A 24,469-nucleotide genomic window follows, 5' to 3' on the forward strand; every position below is an offset into this window, starting at 1 on the left:
GCTATATATACATATACATATTTCAGGAACCCATAGTTTTTACAAGGTTATGATACAAAAACAAAGGAATAAAATACTATCTTAAAACCATAAACTAAGCCAGTGATGGCTAATCTTGTCCGGACCGAGAGCCCAAAGCACATATGCGTGCACATGCTCCCAAACCCTCAAAATGCAATGTGCCCCCCACATGCGCCTCACCCCCACGCATGCATGTGCAACCCCTGCATGAGCCCCATCTCCGTGCATGCACGCACGACCCCCCCGCACATGCCCCGCAGCCCCTGTGAATGCACGTATAACACCCCCCTCCCCACACATGCCCCACCACCACGCATGCGCAGCAGAGACCCAAAGTCCAGCTGGGTGGCAGGAGGCGTGTTTGCATGTGTGTTGGAGCTGAACTGAGGCGACGGCTAGCGTGTCATTTGAGAGAGCGCTGTGTGCCACCTCTGGCACACATGCCATAGGTTCGCCATCATGGACCTAAGCCCTACAAAATAAAACACTGCTAATTGCAATATGCCTATAATATATGAAAATACAATATTGTAATTCCCTGACCAAAATTAGCCTTCATCAATGTCAAACCCTCCATTGGGAGGATAACAGATTAGGAAGCCTTGCTCCTGCTAGCATTTTTGAAAGGCTTCCATCTGGGGTTCCCACCCCCACTAATACTCCTGAAAATGCATGAAACAACATTTCTGCTGACTAAGCAGCAGCTATATAGGTTTACAGGAAAGCCGTCGTCCAAGTGGAATTGAATCTCAGCTCACAAAGAGATGGTGTAAAGAAAAAACAATGCAACATTGCATATGTAGCCCATTGACTCACTCCCATCACTATGCATGTACAGGTAGTCCTCAGCTTATGACCACAACTGAGCCCAAAAGTTTTGCTGCTAAGTGAGACATTTGTTATGTGAGTTCTGCCCCATTTTCCGACCTTTCTTGCCACGGTTGTTAAGTAAATCACTGCAGTTATTAAGTTAGTAACAGGGTTAAGTGAACCTGGCTTCCCCATTGACTCTGCTTGTCGGAATGTCGCCAAAGATGATCATGTGACTCCAGGACACTGCAACTATCGTAAATACGAGTCAGTTGTCAAGCATCCGAATTCTGATCATGTGACCATGAAGATGGTCAATAGTCGTAAATGTGAAAAATGGTCATAAGTCATTTTTTTCAGTGCCATAGTAACTTCGAATGGTCACTAAATCAACTGTTGTAAGTCAAGGACTACCTATAATATATGTAGATGTGATATAAAATATTAATGGCAACAGATGGATTGATCCTTGACTGAGGACAGAATGAGCTGATATTAATTTTATCTTGAATACAATAAAGAAAAATTGCTCCTGAAAGATAAAGTTGTGAGAAACACACTGGATTTTTTAAAAGTAAGTATTTCTGACTCATGTTCCTCTGAAATTCATCACTCTTTCACTACTGGTTCTTTTTTAAGTGTCCCTTGTTTTTCTTTTTTTGTAGAGAAAATAAGCTTGGGAAGAGTCTTTCATAGGAATGGATATAGTGAAAATGTGAGAAGGCGTGTGTGAATTAGCATCTACTGGTTATCTTTAACTATCTTGATGACGTTTTGGCTTTTTTTTCAGCATTACTGGAATGATTACTCATTAATCATTTAGTTGGGACTTCCTTGTTTGTTGATGTGATAAGTAGAACAGGATTGTTTTTTCTTATTTGAGAAACAAAATGTACAGTGGAAACAAATTCTGTAACGCCATAAAGATTTATTATGTTATTTTATGGACTATAGCTTAATAGGCTCATAGGAACAAAGGTATTTCTAACTCCCAATAATCTATTACTTTGTTAAATTTTAATTCATGAGAATTTTTTTGGCTCTTATTCCTATAATAGATAAACCTGGTAAAATATAATTGAGAAGATACATACTGAAATTACTATTTAGCTACTGATAGAAAGAAACTATTCAGAGTTTTCAAAGTAAGTGTCTTGTTTTGATGATAAATTCAGCTAAATGGCCTCTATATAGCCTCTATATAACCAAGAAATCTGCTCGTAAGCCACTTGGAGCAATATAGGGTGCTAGTACAGGAACTGTGACATTTCTTTGAATTATGCTGGTGGAAGGGGAGCGCCATCTAGTGCCAGGCTGGTGCTCTCCCCTCTGCACTTTTTAACCACATTTGGTCTCCATTCTTCTGGAAGCAGTTGAAACACGTTCAGGAAATTAGGAAAGAGGCAGATGTCATACCTGATAATTACACTGACTGGATAGGATGAAACCATCATGTTGCATTTTTTATGCAATAGCACAATGTCCAGTTAATTCTTCTAGAACCATAGGAATCCTGTTAACTAACTTCTACCCAAAGGTGGATTTGCTGGAACTATATTCCTTAAACCAATTTTTCCTCAAACTTTAGTGTCTTCTAAATTTCAGTTCTGTAAATTTGCAGGCAGGCCCATATTGGCCAGAGAATTGGAGAAGGCTGACTAATGACAGCTAATTATTCATTTTTATAACAGAAACTCTGTACTCATTTTTTATATATTTTTATTTTTTTTTCTTTCCTGTGAAGTTTCCTTTCACAAATTGGCTATTCTGATTTCCCCCAATTTTTACTACAAATCATCTCCCTGCACAAACTACGTAATTAAAACTTTTCTGTGTCTGCCAGTTAAGCCCCCAACTGTACCTGATGACTAACAGAGACTTGGTTTTAAAGAGGCACTTCATGAAAGGGAACTGGAAAAAAAAAAGATTTTGGAAACTTTAAACAGATTTGTGAGTACAGCTGTTAACACATTCAACTCCCTGTCACAGACAATACACGCATTCACATATTCTAGCCCCAATACTATCAGGATGGTGAGAAAATAAAGCACAGGGTTATTTTAAAATCAGTGTTAACATTTCTGGAAGTGAACAAGCAGACTGTTAAGTGTAAAGATTACTGTGTATGCATCAGAAGACCCAAGGAAAATGTTGATGACCAGAGATGGTATGACCAGTTTGCCCAAACCAATAGCGGAAATCAATGGGTGGGCCTGCCTACCTGTCCCAGCTCTATGCTGTTCTATTTAGGCACTTTTTGAGGCCGGGCACATGTGCGGAAGGCATGCGCAGGAAACAAAGCGCATGCGCAGAAGGCTGGGCGTATGTGTGGAAGGTGCAAATGCCCGGAAGGGACAATTGCACCCATGAATGGGGGGGGGCATGTGCGGAATGAACCAGTGGTAACAAAATGGGAAGCCCACCGGTGTTGATTAGCACTTAAATACACACAACAATCTTTTATCTGCCCAGCATCTTTCATTGGGACTGTCACTGTCTGTTGTTTTTCCCCCCAGATTTATTTAGAGATGGGAAGAGAACTATTAAGAGAGATAAGAGAATATATCTCAAAATGGGCACCAATGAAGCTGACCCTGGCTGATTTGGTCAGAGTTGTATGTGATTATTAAAGACAAGTTAAGAGTAAGTTTATATATTTATTTATTTTGCATATCTGGTAATAAACTTCCCCTTTGGAGACACCATGTTTTCTCATGGGGTATGTAAGAACTGCAATGCAACTCTCTCCTGTATCTGATCACATCATCTGCTTCCTAATAAATTTGATTGTGAACAACATAATTTTTACTTGGCAAAATAAAACAGTTTTGCATTGCAAATATAATAATAAACCATTGACCTGATGGCTCTAATTCTTGGTGATCAAGCCTAATGATTTGTATCCCTGTTCTCTATCATGTAGCTCCTACCTTTTAGATCTTAAGAACCAGGATATTTTCCTAGGCCTTGGATGAGGGTGGGATGAAGCCCCTTGTTAGATGTGTTCTTGAATTTGTGTTGCATTAAGCTATCAGATCCCACCTTGTTTATTTGCTTTCTAGAGTATTACGTTTTTATTGCTCACTATATGGCAAGCTGTTCAGAGATGGTTTAGAATCAGACAGATCTTGATTTAAAATACACAATTCCTATCAACAGTTCCATGAACAGCAAAATCCAACTACATTGAAAATTATAGCTCATCTACCTATTGCTTAACATTACATTATATAATTTATTGCATTATGAGGACAATCTTAGACTAGTTAAAAAAAACATAACTGCAATGAAATATGATGGTTTAGAAAGTAGTTTACCCTGACCATTTTATCAAGTGCTTCATAACAAGTTTACTTATCATTCACCATTAACATTGTTTGTCTGTTTTGTCCCTTTGAGTCAGTTTTGATTCTGGGTGACTACCTAAATCAGGGGTGTAAAACTCGATTTCATTGAGGGCAGCATCAGGGTTGTATTTGACCTCAGGGGACTGGGGTGGGAGTGGCCAGCTTTATGTCACTCGTGTCAGGGGCGCCTGTGGTGGGAGTGGCCAGCTTTATGTCACTCATGTCAGGGGCGCCTGTGGTGGTCCAAGTGCTCTGCCAATGAAAACAGGCTCTCAATCTCCATTTTCAGCTGGGACGGCCTCCTGCAACCCTTTGCCAGTGGAAACAGAGCTCGGGAAGATTGCAGGAGGCTGTCCCAGCCGAAAATGGAGATTGGGAGCCCGTTTTCACTGGCAGAGACACCATGGGCCAATCCTTCGCTCTTTCCAGGGTGGCCTCATGGGTCGGATCTAAGCACCCCATGGGCCAGTTCTGACCCCCTCCCCCCGGGTCCTGAGTTTCACATCCCTGGCCTAGATTAATCTCTGCAGTTTTCTTGATAGAATTTTTCAGAAATGGTTTGCCATTGCCTTCTTCCTAGGGATGAGAGTGAGTGACTGACTCTAGGTCACCTAGCTGGCTTTGTGCTGAAGGCAGGAATAGAACTCACAGTCTCTCTGTTTCTAGCCTCATGCCTTTACTACAGCAAACTGGCTTTTTCATTAACATTGTTATGTTACTGTAAAAAAGTACAATAGCTTAAACATGTCTCTTAGTCATTGAAATTGTTTCACTTACACTCTTACTCTATTTATGTATTTCATGTATACGTTTTTTTTGTTTTGTTTTTAACTATAGCACCTACAAAAACTTACAAGAATCTTACTGAGTGAGTTTCAAGATGCAGAAATTAAGGCAAGATTATTTTACTCCCTTGAACATGATTTTTTTCCTAAGATTCTCTGATCTTGGTGGATTGGGTGTGGTATGTCCTCTCATTTCACCATAGTTATAGCTGGACATTTTGGAAGAGATGAATTCATTAAAAGTAAAAATTGTTATTTCCCAAATTATAGTTACACCAAGATGAATTGACCTGCCTCTAATAATGAGCCATATAATGTTTGAGAGATTGCATTTGCTAGTCCAAGCCCTTTTAAAGGAATTATTATGGCAACTCCTTACTGAAGATGTTCTCCTGGGTGGTCTTTGTAGTCACCAGCATAGTTGCTCCAAATTCAGTTGCTGGCAGTGGAAATGAGGAGTTGCATTTTTCATCATGGGGAGACGAGGTAATCACTTCCTGACTTCTTGTGAGAGCAACACAGGGCATATTCTCCTTTAAGACATCATCCTGGGTGATCATAGTAACAGCATTTAAATGTGGGCATCGAAGCTGTCCAAGGTCATTGTCTTTTGGTTCGCAGTCATGGCATGTTTGAGCTTCATTGGCCAAAATACAAATGCACTTGCCATTTTCTAATAATAATAAAACATATAATAATAAAGAAAAGACAAATTAAAAATTTATGGAAAACTGAAATTCTTTGGGGAAAGAAACTGAAGCAATAAACACGATAGCACAAGAACTGCTATGCAAACAAACTTAATACCAAAACTAATATTTTTCAAATGATAACAAATGCAGATTTATGTAAAATATTTTAGAATTTACAATATTCTTTAGTTGGCCAAGTGTGATTGAACACACAAGGAATTTGCCTCCAGTGTATAATCTCTCAGTGTATATACAAACAACGAAGTGATCAATCGTAACTTGTAAATCATAAGATACAATCATAAATGATAAGATACAAACAACAATGTGATAAATCATAAGATACTAATAGGAGACGTTAATGGGAAAGAGGAGAAGGATAATAATAATACCTCCCTACATGATGGATAAATATCCTTAGTGCAGTGGGAATTAGGTGCTTAGCAGAGTAATGACATTGAGGGTGGAGGTGGAGGTGGGGGTGGAATTTTCTTTGTGTCTAGTTGTTTTGGCATGCAATGCTCTATAATGGTGTCCTGAGGGGAAGAGTTGAAACAGTTTATCTCCAGGATGTAAGGGGTCTGTAGATATTTTCTCAGTCCTCCTTCTAACTCGTGCAGTATACAGGTTCTCAATGGAAGGCAGGCTGGTTGCTATTTTTTTTCCTGCAGTCCTAACTATCCATTGAAGTCTGTACCTGTCCTGTTTGGTTGCTGTACCAAACCAGAGAGTTATAGATGTACAAATGACAGACTCAATAATTCCTCTCTAAAACTGGATCAGCAGCTCAAAGGTAAAAGATGAAACGTTGATCACCTTATTGCTGGCCATAGCAAAATTGCCTAAAGTGTTAGAATTGTTATTGGGATTCATGTAAGTTATATGATTGAAAAAACATAGAAAATGTCAGAAAAAGGTTAGGATTTTGTGAGAATTTAAAATTTAAATTGGCAGACACAATATACCAGGATTACACTATTACTAAAAAAAAAATGTGGTTCATGGATGTAGAAATTCTAGAAGATAGTAGCATTGATGAAAAACAAAAACAAAAAGGAACAAAACATTGAGATTTGCACATTGAAGTTCAAAGAACTGGAAGATCCTAAACCAGTTTGGTCTAATGGTTAAGCTACCGTGCAAGAAAGCAGGAGTTAAATAAAAAGGAGTTAAATATGCCTAAAATAGATGAATATCTGTTAAGACAACAGTTGCCTAAACTTTCACAAACTCAGAGACAACTTATGAATGATCCAATAACTGTTTTTAAAACATCAGAAGCTATTAAAAATATGAAATCAGGTAAAGCCCCAGCCCAGATGGCCTTAAAAGCCAATATTGTAAATGCTTTTAAGATGAACTTCTTCAGCCATTGAAGGATATAATGAATGATATATTACAGAGGGAAATATACCTCAAACGTGGAAAGAAACTAATATTGTTTTGCTACAGAAGTAAGGTCAAGATGCTATGAAGACAAAGAATTACAGGCCAATTTCATTATTAAACAAAGACTACAAAGTCTTTGCTGTGGTTTTGGCAGAAAGATTAAAGAAGATTTTAGAGGCATATATTCATGAAGATCAATTTGACTTTCTGCCAAAAAGACAGTTAAAGGACAATGTGAGGACTGTTTTGAGGTAAAGGTTCCCCTCACACATATGTGCTAGTCATTCCCAACTCTAGGGGGCAGTGCTCATCTCCGTTTCAAAGCCGAAGAGCCAGTGCTGTCCTATGACATCTCCATGGTCATGTGGCTGGCATGACTAAAGACCGAAGGCGCATGGAACATGTTACCTTCCCACCAAAGGTTGTTCCTATTTTTCTATTTGCATTTTTACATGCTTTCGAACTGCTAGGTTGGCAGAAGCTGGGACAATTAATGGGAGCTCACTCTGTTACGCAGCACTAGGGATTCAAACCGTCAAACTGCCGACTTTTCTGATCGACAAGCTCAGGGGCTTAGCCACTGAGCCTTTGAATACAGAATATTCAATATTTTTGAATATTGAATATTTACAATATATAATAAGAAACAGACAGCGCTAATATTTTTAGATGCAGAGAAGGTCTTTGAAAATCTAAATTGGGCTTTTACGTTTAAAGTGCTAGAAAAAAGGGACTTTGGAGAGAATTTTCATCCAAGGGGTCAAAGCTGTTTATATACTGTATCATCATTATCAATGATGATTTAACTAAAGCAAAATTCTTGTAAACTTGAAACTCACCAATATAGTTCACCATGCCCAGAGTAGGATCTCTCTGGACTCCTTTTTTTTTTTTCCATTTAGAGCATGTGAAAAGCGAGAGGAAGAAAATAGTCATTTGATTCACATGTTGCTCAATTGTGTCTAAGACTAGAGTAGATCAACCTTTCTCAACATGGTGTATTTAAACTGTGACAGACTGCAGTTTCTATAATCCAACCAATCTTAAGTACACTGTAGGGGGTTGGAAAGAGTTAGGCTAAATAAGACCAACTGGATTAAATTTAAAACCTATGGTCTGAAGTGCTGTTAATACGTACCTTGGGAATTCTCCTTTCCAGTTTTTCTCCTTCTCTCCTGCCTTTGTTTCACGATTACAAGCCATAAGATTGCCATGATGATTACTAGCCCCACAAAAGCAAAGAAACCAAATATTAAAGCTGAACAATTGTGGTTCCCAGCAAGAACTTGCACTGGTTGGGTTGTAAGGGAGGTTGTTCCAAATACAGTAGCTGTGGAGGGAAACAACAGTTCTAAGTGGGTCGTCTTAACAGAGATGTTTCTTCTTTCGAAGGGAAGGGAAGGCTTCCAATTTGGTTCGTGGCATACCAAATTGAGTAAAAGGAACGATGAAGTAAGACGTGTGCTACAGATTCAATTGTGCTATCAAAACAGAATCAAAATGTTTCGTGTCTCCCCTCTGTTAAAGCACAGCGGCGTTGGAAATTATAATCATGTGACCATGGCAACATGGTGGCGTAGCAGTGCAGAAGCACCGAAGCAGAAACAACTTTGTCAAGTGTCCATCCCATTGGGATTGATGAGTCCCTGATTTGGGATACATTTTTTCAGTTAGCTCTTTCGAGATACATAGGTTTAAAAATTATTGCCCCTGTGATGCACCGTTTTCTCCAAAAAGAAAATTACAAACAGACAAACAGGAGAGTTTTAGTAGTGTATAAATCAGGAAGAGAAGATGCAGAAAAACAAATTGGCGATGGTTTATTTCCAGATAGAAATAAACTTAACAGCAAAAGGGAACAAGGCTAGTGATTTACCCCAGAAAAATCTCTTTTAATATATAATGCTGTAGATTTGCATTTTACCTGCTTCAGAGAAGATAAGTCACAGTCAGTTTTTTATTTACTTAAATATACAATAGATTAGAATAAAAAATAAATAATAAGCAAGCTCACCACCTTAAGATTAAATATGTGAGTAGCTGCAAAGAGCCATCCAGTATTGTTGCAGCTAGCAAATCTTACAATTGTACTCATAATGTTTTGAGCTCAGGCTGTGACCCCTCAAATTTGCTATGTCTAGGAAATAGAAGACTGAAAATAAATACCCAAATAGTTAAATGCAGTGATTTCCTTGATAGGATAACTATGAATTTTCCACTTACACAGGAAATATGTCCTGGTGAAAAGCAAAACCTTTGTTTTAGAACACTTTATTCTGAGCTCTTCTATTTGGCAGAAATCAACCAATGCGCAACATTCATAAATGGAGCTTCAGTTACACCTTCATGGACACTATCTTGATTTTTTTTTAACCGCACACTGCCTTTCCCATCTGAAGGATGAGACTCCAAATGCAGTTTCCTTGGAAATAAATGTGAAAGACTAAGCATACTGACTGCAAATATATATCAATTATGCATTCTCACCCTCTGCATCTCACTGTTTGAGAGTTGTATTACAACTTTCATACCAGCTTATATGGGAAGAAACAAAATTATTCCACCAGATAATCCTTATGATCCATCCATATGGCTGGATGTTCTGTATCTGGAAGGCGCCAAGACAAAGAAGTCTGATCTAAATCATGAAGTAAGGCTTTGTTTTGTTCCAGATTTAAGACTGCTTGTAAACTCTGTGATTAGTGGATGGTACAATGTGTTGGGTGAACCTGTCCTGACTGAACCACAGTACGAAATGACTTGGGCCATAAAGCTTCTTATGTTTTAAGATTTTAATTGGAAGGGGTGGGTTTTGGATAAAGAATGAGATGATAGAAATGGGAAAAAAGAAAGAAAAGAAGCATTTTGTTTCAAAGAGACTAAAAAGGGCTATGTATAGAATATATGTACAAAAAGTTCTGAATCAGAAGACAGTTAAAATAGATATATTTGCATATTTTCTTCCTCTTTATTGAAGAGAAGAGGAAAGAACCAAAAGGATGTTAACATTCTGCTTTGTTGGTATTAGTTGCTTACTAAAATTTCACTCGAGCCTTCATTACAAATCCTTGCATACATATCTAATGAAAGAGGGGTAAATTAACTTTGCTAAAAATGAAAGAGGAAGTTGTCACTGATGAATTTTGCACTAAACTGACTGCTTTAATTAAAGAAAAAAAACACAATTACTTTTGTTTCTCTTTGGAAACCACTTCTGACTTTGTGCTTGAGCTAGGCAAAAAAATGAAACTTTTATTTTGAGTTTTACTGATTAGCTAGGTTTGCTGTTTTAGAAATGGCTAGTTTATACAATGCCTTTTTTTTCTTTTTTTCCCTTTTTCCTACACTTTCCCTTCTCTTTTCCCTCCTCTATCTTTCCTACTATTTTCTTTTGCATTTTTGTATTTTACTCAATAATAAAAATGTCCTTAATAAGAAAAACACTGTAAATATATAAAAAGAAGAAAAAAAATACTTGCATACATATCTTCAGTAATGAAAGAGGGGTAAACTAGCTTTGCTAAAAATGAAAGAGGAATTCAAAATTTACCTTGATGAATTTTGCACCACCCCAAATTATTTTCTGCACTCCCAGACAGTGACCATAAACCAAATGTCTAAAATAAAAGCCTGTAAATGTAGCAGGGTAAGAGGGAAACACATGTTTGCCCTTTTATGTAGTTAGAAATTGAAGGAAACCACATATTATAGAAGGGAAACAGATTTTAAACAAATCTGAAAAGGGATTTGCACTATTTGCATCTATTCTAATAAAACAGCAAGCAGATACTGCAGACTTGAAGTCAGCCTATAGATTGCTTATAGATTCTTTTACTGGAGTTATATAACATGTTTAAGCCTAATCCCACATTAACCAAAAACAATTTCTACATTCATCTTTGCATTCCACCACAAAATAAACTATGTTATGTTTTCATATTATGGCCTAATTCACACAAAACACTAGGACAATGACTGAGTTTTCCACAACCTGCTGATTCTGATCACAACTGCACAATTCTAATCTACTTTTGACATGCTTGTGGTGTGAAGCCAATATAAGTCTCAAGTAATGTGAAGTAACTGCTAAGCTAAACTTTCTCTGAGTCTCAAATGCATCCACTAATAATTCACTGACATTCCCTTGACTTCTGGCAAACTTTCTCTATTAACTCTTTCCATTCCATGGAGGATGCTGAGGAGTAGGTTCTGCCATGACATGATTATTCTTTTCTTGGAAGGCTGGAAAGCAGAGCATGTAAAGGAATGGGTTCCTGTAAAATCCCAACTGAAGACCCCTCTAAGAACTGACTTCAGCGTAGCCTTCCATCCTCCCTCACACAGGAGTCTGCTCTAAAGCAAGATATACCAGCCAGCTCACTAGTATCTTTACCACAGTCTGGTTTTATTTTTTTCTAGAATCAGTCAAGGAAGGCTTGTTTTTGCTGCTGGCATTAGATTCTAAGATGTATCTTTGGCAACCCTACCTTGAAGTATCGGTGCCTGGGACAGGATGCCGAGTAACCAATATGCCAAATAGGGGCATGCATAAGTGCACCAGCATCCCTAACGTCCCTGTCCTACTGTCCACATTTATTTGTACCCATTTCCTGTGTTCTGATTCATATTTATTCTTTCCTGTTATCTTGTACACGAGTGACAAACTAAAATAAATAAAATAAAATAAATGATGGTGACTTTTTGTGCTCATCTTACTCCGACTGATGTTATTTTTTAGATTTTTGAAATCACAAAATCATTATCATTACCATCCATATATCAGTCAAAACTATTATAAATGCTTCAGTGCCTTTGAGCCCTACTTAAAGTGGGGGAGGGGGCCACACAAAAAAGAACCGATGTGGTCGCTTCCTAGGAGGCTAAAAAAATCAATGAAGTGGGTCTTGCAGTAAATCAATACTTAGGATCGGCCATGTGCACATTCATTAAATATTGTTTGTGAAAATAACTATAATATTCTCTCAAATTTCCACATACATTATTTATTAAAGAGGAAGATGCCTTTAAAGAGGCACATGTCATTAACTCATTCAGCTTACCGTACATAAGAGTTGAAAGAAACATACATCTATTTATTGCAATTTTGATCTCTTAAGCAATGCATGGTGCTGGCCTGAGAAACTCCATAGCACATAATTCCTCTAGACAGTCCATGTGTCTATATATCTATATCTATATCTATATCTATATCTATATCTATATCTATATCTACGTATATCTATATCTATATCATCTATATCTATATCTATATCTATATCTATATCTATATCTATATCTATAATCTATCTATCTATCTATCTATCTATCTGTCATCTATCTATCTACATATATATATATATATATATATATATATATATATATATACATACATACATACATACATACATACATACACATACATACATACATACATACATACATACACACATATATTGAATCCTTATACAAGTTATACATAAAATGCAAATAAGGTCAACTTAAACCCCATGTGCATCTAACATTATTGTTCTCATGGATTTTGAAAAATAATCTTGGGCTATACATCACCTTCACTTGATTGTTTTATTAGAAGAGATGGCACCTTTTCTATGAAACAACCTCTCCTCAGAGATGTGCAAAGCACAAGTGCTGATAGGTTTTAGGCATATTTTAAAAATCCATCTCCTTTTGTTGTCCTTCCCCAGCCCTTCTACGGTTTAACTTTTTATGGATTGTTTTATCCTGACATTTTAAACTCCATTTTAATTCCTTTTTAAAAATACATATCTTTTTAACATGCATTGTTCTCTACTCCTGGATTCTCTTCTGGCTTTCAGAGTTCATTTCCAGCCTACCTCCAGACCCCTATTTCCACCTCACCCTTTTATGCTTAGGATTTTATATTTTCCTTACTTGTCTCTTTCCTGGATCCTCTTTGCATGTGTCTACAGCTATAGCATTGTTTGGTCAGCCGGTCATAGCAGAAGCTGGGATCCTGGCAGGTTGTGTTGTGGTGGTCCATCAGAGGCCTGGATGGGAAGAGACAGTATTGTAACTGGTTTTGTTCTTCATTACAACTGAGTGTCAAAAGGAAGAGAGACAAAGTTTAACCAGAGAGGAGATTATTCAAATGTGGCCTCAATGAGAAATCAGTGAACTGTGAAACTCAGTAGTTTTTTTTAGTGCTAACTACTACCATTTTCATTAATATCGTGTATATCTCAGAACTCACTTCTCTAAGCACATCATTTTCTGTGGTATCCCCAAGATAGCACAAGAAGCAGTAGCAACCTCTGAATACTCTGGGAAGTGTAGCAGCCTTCCTACTGCCTCACTAAAATTCCTGTTTAATTTTTAGATGGTCCATGAATGACATGGTTTTTCCACCGTGCATGGAGTCCATTGTATAAAGATGAGAAACACAAGTAGAAATGGCTACAATCTCCCTTTTGAATAAATAGGTTCAAGTTAAGAGTCAAAATATTCTGCTGGGTATGTTTTTCAGAATACTACCTAATAACAGGCCAGCTTTGATTGATTGCTGTTCCAGTTTATGAAACCAATATGATTGGCTACCATCCATCTTCTCTCTGGCCATCCTTTAATCTATGCAACACAGTCCCGTTAACTATATTTTTCTACCGTACATTATTTATTTATTATAGCTTTATGTATTTACATAATTTTACAGCTAATGACAGATCTCTAACTTATATTTCAAAAGAGGCCAAAATAATCTAAGAGAGAAAAGAGAGAAATGGCACAGAAATGGAGGGAAAGTGTGCAATTATTTCAATTATATGTAGCTTTATTACAAGAGTGGATGCCATGGCAATCCTTTGGCCTAGGCTAGGCCATCTCAATGATTGCTATTGTTGAGGCAATGCTTTTAACTATGGAACATGCTAGTCCTTAGTTATTATGCTCCTAAAGCATTTGCTGCTTGGAAAAGCACAATAAATCAGATCAGCTGGCAGTGCCATCCTATAATAATCAACTTCTTTTCTTTTTTCTTTTCTTTTCTTTTTCAGAAGATTAGCAAAACAGGCCTGGGCCATGGGAATACAAATAATTGGGTTGCCTGAAGTGGCTCCTAGTTTTATACAAGATTAGAAAACTGGGTTAGGAAAAAGGATAAGGTACTTTTTTAAGGATGTCTCTAAGGTGGAATGTGAGTAGGAATGCATAGCATTAGATAATAGATAACTATAGATAATTTTTTTGGTTACCATATTGATGTATTCTTGTGTAGTTTTTCATTGCTTATTTTATTGTTTTATTATTTTACTTTTGTTCAGTTTACACTCTTCATTTCTTCCTTTTATTGCTGTAGAGAAGCTCCTCTATGAGATAGGTAGCACATACATTGAATAAATAGCAGTAATAATAGTAGGAAACAGGGATTATGCTAAAGGCAAATACTTTGCTTTGCAATGTGATGGCTTTCCGGTCACATTTTTTTTTTAAATTAAAAGAATATTTTATAAGAAAATTGAGTAAAACAGGGAACTTAGAAAATACGAAGGAATGCATTGGCAAGCACATTGTTACCCCTAAACACATTGGATACAATGAGACACACACTCCACGAAGGCCTTTAACCTGATTGATTCAGTCAGGATTATACTATTGGACTAATAATGCAATGTTCATTTGCGTTATGAAGATGTCTGGACTTCAACTCCCAGAATTCCTGGGAGTTGAAGTCCGGACATCTTCAAATTGCCAAGGTTGAGAAACACTGGACTAATGCAATGTTCATTTGCGTTACAGTTCAAAGAAAAGCATGTCCTCCCCTTTGTTTTCTCTTTCTGCATCAGCAATGCTTGACATTAGTTTAACCAAGTGAGAAATTCTCAGACCTACACTTCTCTGGGACAAAGCTCCTCTGAACAGAGTCAGAAGCAAATTTCTCTGTACATTTTGCATATGAAAATACTCTAAAACGTTGACATTTTAAAAAATGACGGTCTTAACAAACTTCATGTTTCATATTGTCTTTAAAATGCAAATTTAGAATGCTCTCCTGAAGTCTATTATTTATTGTTTATGTTTACCTGCATCAGGAAGGGAAGAAAAGCTGAAATGAGTCCAAAATAATGTAAAAGCATCCCAACCTGTTGCAGGAAGCTCAGTGGCTAAGATGCTGAACTTGTCAATCAGAGTGTTGACAGTTTGGCAGTTCGAATCCCTAGTGCCACGTAATGGATTGAGCTCCCATTACTTGTCCCAGCTTCTGCCAACCTAGCAGTTCGAAAGCATGTAAAAAATGCAAGTAGAAAAATAGGGACCACTTTGGTGGGAAGGTAACAACGTTCCGTGCGCCTTTGGCATTTAGTCATTCTGGCCACATGACCACGGAGACATCTTCAGACAGCGCTGGCTCTTCGGCTTAGAAACAGAGATGAGCACCCTAGAGTCGGGAACGACTAGCACATATGTGTGAGGGGAACCTTTACCTTTACCTTATATCACTGTTCCTTGAAATAAACTGGTAACATGTAGACTTCCTTTATCTGATACTTCCTGATTCTATTGAATTTTGAGAATCTCTAGGCATCGGCTATGGTAGCTAAGGATACAAAGTTTGAAGTGTAAATACCTGTACAGTACAGTTTGAGGAAGTTTGATACATATCCTTCTGAAAATTCTGTGCTAAACAATATAGCACGTATATAAACTTGATTGTTTAAATATAAATCTGTGAGACACTGTTTTTTGAAAGACACACAAGATCCACTTGCCTAACTTCCTTAAGGGATAAAGATAAACACACATCTTTAACAGGAACTCTGGGGTCCAATTAACCACATGTATTTTATTAAGCATATAAAATAGCAAGAATGTGAAAGTAGCAATTAAAAATATGATATATCTGTATGCTGGAGAAATGCCTCAAAATAATATTTGCTTTAATAAATAATAACGGCTTTTCACAATTGTATTTGCACCCCAGTGTGCCTCATTCCTGAAAGAAAATAGAAGAGTAATGGGAAAGGAAGACTTGCCTACATGCAAGATACAAAGATCACAAGTATATATAATTTATAGGCCACAACAAGAGCTTTAAAGCTTAATAACAGAAAGTTGGATTTACCTAGATGAGAAAAATATATTTGTAATATTTGTAGTTGTAAGAACAAAGGCATCCAATCAAAAGACTATTTTTGCATGAAATAGTCAAGTCTCACCTTCTGAAGTCACCAAGACAATTGAGGTAGAATAATTATTGAATGGCACATTTTAGATATGAAACATTAATAGATTGCATTATACCGTAACACCTCCTTGAGGGAGATGTGTGGTCAGTAGCTTCAAACTGTAAAATGTGAACTTCTGTGCAATCAGCATGCCACAATATGCCATGCATGCCTACTTCCACATATAAAAAACGTGCATGTACTTGAGGGCATTGGGCTGGCACATAATCCACCACCATCCACACCATCTACTACTCTCTATGTGTGTGCTTGTATGAGTTGATTAACCAGCTCCCAGAAAGTATAAGGTGAAAGTGGGGAGAAGTCACTATTTCCTTTGCCTCTTATTTGATATAATGGCAAACTAAGCTCACTAAATTGACTACACTCTAGACACTACTTCATTTCAGGAGGCATGTTGTGCCTTTAAAACACAGCTTTAAAAAGCCAGTGCTATATTTTGACATTTTACCCTACTACAGAGTTTCGATTGAGTTTTTTTTAAATAACATCTTGAAAAAAAACCTCTAAAAACTTGCATATATATTTGTATTAAGAAAAATGTGTGTCTATACTTCTGGATGGATTTTGTTTTCTCACAAATGAATACAGTCATGATTGTTTCTTAATTTCAAAGAAATTAAGACTTTGTCAGTCTTTTTTCCTTCATCATTGTGAGCTCATACTTAGGTTACTAAGCTGGGAGTTCAATAGAGACTATACATTCAAAAATTATTCTAAAGATTTGGTGTCAAATTTGCAGTGTCGTGTTGGCGTCATGTGACATTTTGCGATGTTTTTCCCATTTACAGGGCTGGAGTTAGTGTGGCCTACATGTGACGCCTCTGGTCCATGGGCTGCCAGTTTGACACCCCTGGCCGACTCTAAAGAGAATATGCTGTGAAGGTAATCATATTTCCAACTAATGAGATGTTTGGTACTTTATTTACTACTGAGGTAATATATGTGAGAAGTTAATCTTTTCACATGATGTGTAATACTTAATGAACAGAAGCCACTGACCCAAGGCATGATAATGGGCAAATTTCAATGACTGTTTTGTTTCTTATTTTTTTTTTAAATCAGGTGAATAGAGATGTTCATATACTATTCTTCATAATGAGTAGCTTGAATCATAGTATGATCTTGCTTGCAGTGATAAACCATAATATTTTGGCTTAGGACTTTGTCAAAGTGTGTTCCTCTGTGTGTGTGTGTAGATAAGTTTTCAAAAGAGCATAAAAACTAACAGAAACTAATACAGAATAAAGAAAAGAAAGAAAGAACAAAAGTACAGAAAAATGAAAATAAATAAAAAAGAAAGCTTCTAGTTTTTTCTGCAGTAAGTACAAGCATGATTGGAAAATTTTCTCTTATTTTATGATTGAAAAAAACCCACACTTTTTCTATTATCCAATGTTTTTCTTATCAAAACCATGAAGTGCATTTTTTTCTATTTGATGCAAAAAAAGACAATGGGGGATTCCTAGCCACGCGTAAATGTAGATTCTATACTCTCTTTCCTCTAATCAAAGAATTACATCATCCTTGCCAGTTCCATCAACTTCATCAACTATTTCTCCATTATGGGTAGTGTTGAACATTTCCAAATGACCATATCTCGCAGCAGTTGTCATATTTCAAAACTTAAAAGCTTCCCTTACTTTTTCTAGTTGCCTATCCATTACTCCCAAAAGAAAATTAGATTCAATTGTATTTTAAAATCTTCTGGATCAAATTAACCACTGTTATTTTTAAACACCATGTATTATGGCTTTGTGTGAAGCCAACTTAATTATATCCCCCCTCCCCAAGAAATCATATAAACAATGGCTTAGCACAATAGGTGAACCTAGCCTATGTTTCTGAATACAAGTTGCCAGGGTTCAACAAAAGGGAGCATTTTTGCTTTCCTGCTTTACTTATCCCATAGTCATGGTTACTCTCTGCAGGAATAGACTGAAGTTTGGCCTGATCCAGAAAAGCTCTTCTTGTAGCAATGAGCTATTCTCTTATTCCCAGCGGACAGTTGTGACTCAGTAGCTGAAAACAGCTTAATTCTGTTACATAATCCCCAATTTGGAATCTTCTGGATGTGTTAAAGAACACCTTCCATTATCTCCTGCCAGCATAAGAACTGTAGTCAGTCCAAAGAACAACAGTTTGGGAAAAGCAGGCATGTACCACTGTTGATACTGTCAAACCAAGAAAGGACTCAAAAGCTGATTTAAGCAGCTTGCTTTACAAACCACAATCCTTTCATGGGATCCTCAACCAGCTTTCTCCATCTTGGTGTCCTCCAGTTGTGCCGCAATAGGAAAGACTGCCAAGATTAAAAACCATCCAACTAAACAGTTAACCAAATCACTTTGCATTTCACAAAAAATATTTGCCGATCTTTTCAAACAGTTAAACAGCAGGCTGAGGGTTATTCGTAGGGCATTTTTGAATTATTCTGAATAATGAATGAATCTGAAAATGTGATAAAGTCCATAAAGATCATAATTCCCCAAGAGAAAACAATGTCAGGGAGATCTCTCTCTCTCTCTTTCTGTTTCTCTCTTCTTGCATATTCATCCTTTTGATTTTTTTATGGAATAGAGTCAAGCTCATGCCTGATTCTTTTGCAGAAATAAAAAAATGTTCTTAACATTGGCTTGGTTTTCCCTTACTGTTTACAAAAAAATGGGGGGAAAGAATAGGATAGGACAGGATAGGATAGGATAGAATTATTTATTAGCCAAGAGTGATTGGACACACAAGGTATTTGTCTTTGGTGCATATGCTCTCAGTATACATAAAGAAAAATGAAGCTATCCATCAAGAAATCCAGGGAGAGCTATAGAATCAGTTGTGATTGGAGTGGCCTGTAAGCTTCATATAATATATAATAATATATTATTAAATACACTTAATATAATGTATACTTAATATAATACTGTAAATATATATTTGCATCGGTTTTCCAGAAAAAATGTGAATTGGCAGGAAAGATGTGAATTGGTCTGTACTTACTAGCCTTGTTTTTAATCTCTGTTGTTTGGGAAATTTTGTACTTTAACAAAAACATTTGATATTCTCAACTGGGACCCTCATAACATCAGACGAAAGAACAAAATATACGAATATTAGTAATTTGTATTTGTGGCATATTTTTAAATTTAAGATAAGAGCCAGTCTGATATAGCGGTTAAGGCATCAGGCTGGTAGATGCTGTTCTAATTCAGCCTTAGCTACAAAGCTAGTTGTGTGACCTGGGGCCAGTTACTTTCTCTCAGGAAGAAGGCAATGGCAAACTATTTGGGAAAAAAAAAACTTGCCAAGAAACTTGCAGGAACTTGTCCAGGCAGTTCCTAGGAATCAACACTTCTTGATGCACGTACACACATATTAACTAATTAAAAAAAGTTTTGTTTCCTGCTTCTCTAACTTGAACCCACTTTTGCCTCTAATATCAACCTGATTTATGAATATGTTTATTTACTAATCTTAAATTATATTAAAGTAAATGATATTAAGCTATTGTAAAGTAACTTTACAATCCCCAAGGCATGTCACAACTTTTGAGCACCCCTAATGTTTGGAAATTGAAAGCTGAAAAACTTGACACGCCCTAAATTAACTAAGTAACCTTCCCTGTGTTCTTGAAAAGGCAGTTACTAACTACTCTGCATTGTTATGTTGGGCAGCATAAAAATCAAAGTAATTAAGACGCGGAATGAGAAAAGACACCTCTGGCAGAGTAGCCAATGAATGTTTCTGATGCTCAGTTGTCTCTGACTAATGCGCAATACTATTGCGTACATATTGTTCTCTAGAACTACATGTCAAATGTTTAACAGATTTAATGATACAATTTCTATCTGTTCTCCTAAAATAGTCTTTCCGAGCCAGCTTTATATCTAAGAAAAACGCCATCTGCTGTTATGCTTCGTGTTTGTTATTACTCCAAGTGCACAGAGTTTCTTAACCAGGCCACATAGAGAGTATCATACAGCCCCACCAACCACCTTACTTTGAAAAGTAGCCCAAGAAAAAGCAGTTGTATAACCTGTCTGCTGGGAAGTTCCATTAGTAATTGAATCTGTGAGTAAATTCAGTTCAGTCTTACAGCTTCTTGTTATTAACACAAGGATAAAAGTATTATCTTCTGAGCTTTTGAACAGATTTTGTATAAACACAAGTTAGAACCCAAATTAGTGATAAGATAGCTGATAAATCTTAGTAAACTATCATAGCTTTATTCTTTCAGGGTAGATAGGACAAAAAAAAAACAAAGGAAAAGTTATAACTTTGAAGACGTTATATTTATACAAATAAAAACAGTGTCTATTAAACTATTAACATATTTTAGATAGAGTGTATTAAACTATTAATATATTTTATAATTTAATTCTTTAAAGAATTACAAGGAGAAAGCCTCGAAAATGAAAGTAGCTTAATTTTATCAGAATTGAGTCACTAATAAAGGAAAATTAAGTCCTGAGCATTAATTAGCTCCAATTTCCAAGATACAGCTTCAGGTCAAAATTGCATCAAAATAATTCAAAATTACAAGGGGGTGTGCGATTACGCTCCATAACTTTTCTGCAAAATGTGATATAGCAATGAGAACGGTGCGACACCAATCCTTATAAATTTATCTTTTTTATACCAATAGCATAACTTTCAATTCATTTATTGGTTTTTCGGGTAACATTTTCATGCTTTTTGCATGAAAAACTTTCAAGCTCTAACATCAGATTCAATGACAAGGTTCCATCTTTATTCGGTATTTAAACTCTGCTTTTTGGCTTTTCTCTTGTGAACTGCAGTAGGATCAACTCTGGGGAGATTCCAGCAGTAATTGGCAAGCATGGGGATTCCATTTCCCTTGGTATCTTTTCTCCATGCCTGCAATATATGGTGGAATCTCCCCCCCTCTCCCCCCCCCCCATGCTCATCATCATACACTTCCCCACAGTTCAAAGGGAAATAGTTTAAATGCAAGTTTGAATTTTCAGTGACATGCTTGCACCAAATGCTTCATAGGATCTAAGCAAATTTTCCATATGTTTTTCAGAGTCATCTGTTCTCAAAGTGAAGATAAATTTATACACTTCCATGTGGTACCATTTTCATTGTTCTAACGTACTTTGTTGAGAAGTTATGAGGCATCATGGTCATGAGACACCTCCCTCCCTTGTAAGGAAATATACTTGTCTGTGTATAAATCTTGATTGTGAAATATCTTTAAAACTTTAGCCAACCAGCACCTTTATCACCAGTTTTCTAATTCATCTCATCAAAATAGGCAAACACCTTTTATCTTGGAGGTCGATAACTTTCCAAACTTTGTAGACCAATGGAATTTACCTCTTACTGTTGGATTAGACACTCCACTCATGCAATGGTATTAGCATGTATGTACCAGTAAGCAGCAGCCTGAAATCTTTAGATTTAATTACATGCATTTAATAAGTCTCCTATCACCATCTTGAGGTTATAATAGAAATTGCAATTTGCACGGTGTGTGTGTGTGTGTGTGTGTGTGTGTGTGTGTGAGAGAGAGAGAGAGAGAGAGAGAGAGAGAGAGAGAGAGAGAGAGAGCACAACCCACACTTATTTTTTTAACAATTATTACTTTATTTATTCTAGGAGTTCAAAATGGCCTGTCTTCATCACACATTCTCACCAAAATGCTGTATATGAATAAAGTTGAACCTGGATCGTCTTAGTTTCCTAATAGTTTATGGGGCCTTGGCTACCACGGTGCCCTCCCCCCCAATGCCAATTTGGAAAAAACAAACAAAAATTCTTATTATACTCAGACTAGGCCCGAGGAAGGAATACAGTCAATAAAAGAAGGCATAGGTGTGTAAAAGGTATTAAAAGGCACAGGCTAGGGAGACATAAAAGTTACATAAAAGTTACAAAATATACAATGTTGACTGGAAATAGGATAAATTAAAGAGAGTGCACTGTTAGATTGTACAACATATTGTGGTAGCAGACTAGGGGCTTGTACCTCTAGATGAGGCTAAGAAGTCATCAACCAGCAGATTTTGTATACTGTTGTATACTGGCAACACTGTATGTTGTGGCAGTTGATACCCGAAAGTAGCAGAGAAATATACAACTGTCACATGTACCCTGGATACTTGTTGAGGATGAAGTTGACGTACTTTTTCAATGTGAGCACTGGAGAACATGCTAGTGTTCCTCTATGGCCAGAATTGCAATGGCATTACCATTCTGAGAATAATCTTTCTGCATTGTGCCTCATGCATGGTTGAGGGAGAACAATGACATCGTGAAAAAAGATAAAGGCCCTTCGGTTTGCCATGGGGGAGGGAAAATACCTAATGAAGTTTGGGGTCCTGGTTAAGTTAGACTGGCATTGTTATGCACTGTTTAATGATAGTTTTGGCCTGCTCATAACCCATATTAAGGAGGAGAGACACAAATAGGCCATAGAAGCGGTTTAGTCACAATTATTTCTTTTCAGCTGGATTGGAAATTATCACTTAGTTGGGGGTGGAAAGATCAGGGGGAAGAGGGTTAATCTAATGTATGGCCAGCCACAATTTAGCCTCCACTTGCATGAGGTTCTTCTCCAACTGTGGGGTCGCAACAGACACATGCTTAGAAAAAAAGAACTTATAGAGATAAGCTTGGAAGAATTTTTATTGTGAAAGCTCTATAGGGGCAAATTGTAAAAGAAAAAGGCTTAGCTTAACAGCACAAAAAAGCTGTGCTAGCTGTTGTAGCGGATAGAATAGAATTTGACTAGAAGAGCTGTGGGCACATAATGGCCATCTTTTGTCCTAAAGGTGGCAGATGAGCTCTTCTGTTTACTTTGCTGCTTTAAAAGCTATGATTTTAAAGCAGCAAAGTAAAAAGATGCCACCTTGTGGGAGGAATATTTTCCAGTAAATTGCTAAAATATTACACACCAATAGGTCATGATTGGCCTTCCCTGGAACATTGATAAAAATGATCACTGATGAATTTGACTTTCAAGATTGAGGGAGATTGGGAAATGGATTCACTATGTCCAACTGGAAAACAAATGTTGAGGGCCATTCTGTTACAATTTACATGAGACTGTTTAAAACTACAAATGCTGTGGAGATATTCACAAGTCTCATGACTTTGGGGAATAAAATTCCACTGTTAGGAAAGATCTCAATTAATATCTTAAGGGAAAGCCTTATCATTACGAATCCATCAAGGATATTTTATCCTGGACGGACCAGAGACAATGATCGTAGTGACTTACAGTAGATCAGAAGCCATGGTGGACATTCTGAGTGACATTAATAGACAGTTAACACAGGTCTTTGAAGTTTACTTTGGCTGCTGGTTTTACCCGTTAATCATGTTTCCATGTAGTAGATAGTTGTCAGATTAAGTGGATTCAGAAAGGAATGTTGTATAAATTTATAAGTTATGTGCCTGCTTTGTAAGGGGAAAGTGTTATTATCTTTGAAATATATTTATCAGCATTCAACTGGGGGGGACAATGTATGTATATGTTTGGATTTGTATGCACTTTTTTTTAGTCTTTATTTTGTTTTGCTTTTGTATTATCTTCTTTCTTTCCTCTTTTTTGGAATGTGTATTTTAATGTTTTGTGTAATTAAAAAAATTATATTAAAAAGAAAAGCTACTCTTCTGAAAAAATACTTGCTTTCCAGACAAAAAAGGCTTAAAGAAGATGTCCTATTTGCAGCCCTTTTCAATGAAAGTTTATCTTGATGTTAAATCCTCCAATTTTGGGAAACCCTTTCATTATTGTGAGTAGAAATATAGTTTAGTTGCATTGGACATGTATCTCTAATTATCCAAAAGGCCAGTTGCTCTATAATAATTAATCAAATATCTGCTTTTTTTTGCCCAACCTGTCACTGAGGTTCTTCTCAGAATAATACATGTTCTATGTGCTGCAGACTGCAGGGCTTCCATTTTGCTTGATATACAGATCTGTGAGAAACACTTTTCTTCATGAAGATCCTGAAGACACTGGAGATATTTATCTGTATGCAAATGGCATTAAGAAACTTGTTCTGGCAATTCACTCTGGAAACACCACAGTTTTCATGTATTTTACCTGTGTTTATATGCCAACTATTTTGATTGCCTGCTGTATACTTGAGAATTAGGCTTTGAGGAGGAGGTATCATAATTCCTGACAAGTCCGGCCTAATTTGGCTCCTTTAAGACAGCTGAAGTCTATTTTACCA

At 36.7% G+C, this 24,469-nt stretch overlaps 1 protein-coding gene and 1 long non-coding RNA gene across 2 annotated transcripts; one reads left to right on the forward strand and one right to left on the reverse strand.

The window, feature by feature from the left end:
* Window positions 1-4,628: 4,628 nt before the first annotated feature.
* TNFRSF13C (TNF receptor superfamily member 13C) lies at window positions 4,629-13,089 on the reverse strand. Its single transcript, XM_081958443.1, has 3 exons — window positions 12,958-13,089; window positions 8,183-8,374; window positions 4,629-5,636 (listed from the first exon to the last, which is right to left on the reverse strand). The coding sequence occupies exons 1-3, from the start codon at window positions 13,064-13,066 to the stop codon at window positions 5,326-5,328; spliced, it is 612 nt and encodes a 203-aa protein (XP_081814569.1). The 5' UTR covers window positions 13,067-13,089; the 3' UTR covers window positions 4,629-5,325.
* A 7,134-nt stretch (window positions 13,090-20,223) lies between these two features.
* LOC309394999 lies at window positions 20,224-24,363 on the forward strand. The gene is made up of 3 exons (XR_014175837.1): window positions 20,224-20,330; window positions 21,538-21,656; window positions 21,882-24,363. It is a non-coding gene; the product is annotated as an uncharacterized lncRNA (long non-coding RNA).
* Window positions 24,364-24,469: the final 106 nt, after the last annotated feature.

Source organism: Natrix helvetica (genome assembly GCF_964273705.1).
Source record: "Natrix helvetica genome assembly, chromosome: 6".
Classification (NCBI taxonomy): Eukaryota; Metazoa; Chordata; class Lepidosauria; order Squamata; family Natricidae; genus Natrix; species Natrix helvetica.

Bases quoted from the DNA above. Each gene is read 5' to 3' on its own strand.
- TNFRSF13C (XM_081958443.1), bottom strand. From the start codon at position 13,066: ATGGACCACCACAACACAACCTGCCAGGATCCCAGCTTCTGCTATGAC. The intron at 8,375-12,957 runs GTAAGGAAAATA...TTCCCTCCACAG, and splicing joins AGGATCCAGGAAAGAGACAA to CTACTGTATTTGGAACAACC. The intron at 5,637-8,182 runs GTACGTATTAAC...TATTATTATTAG, and splicing joins TGGAAAGGAGAATTCCCAAG to AAAATGGCAAGTGCATTTGT.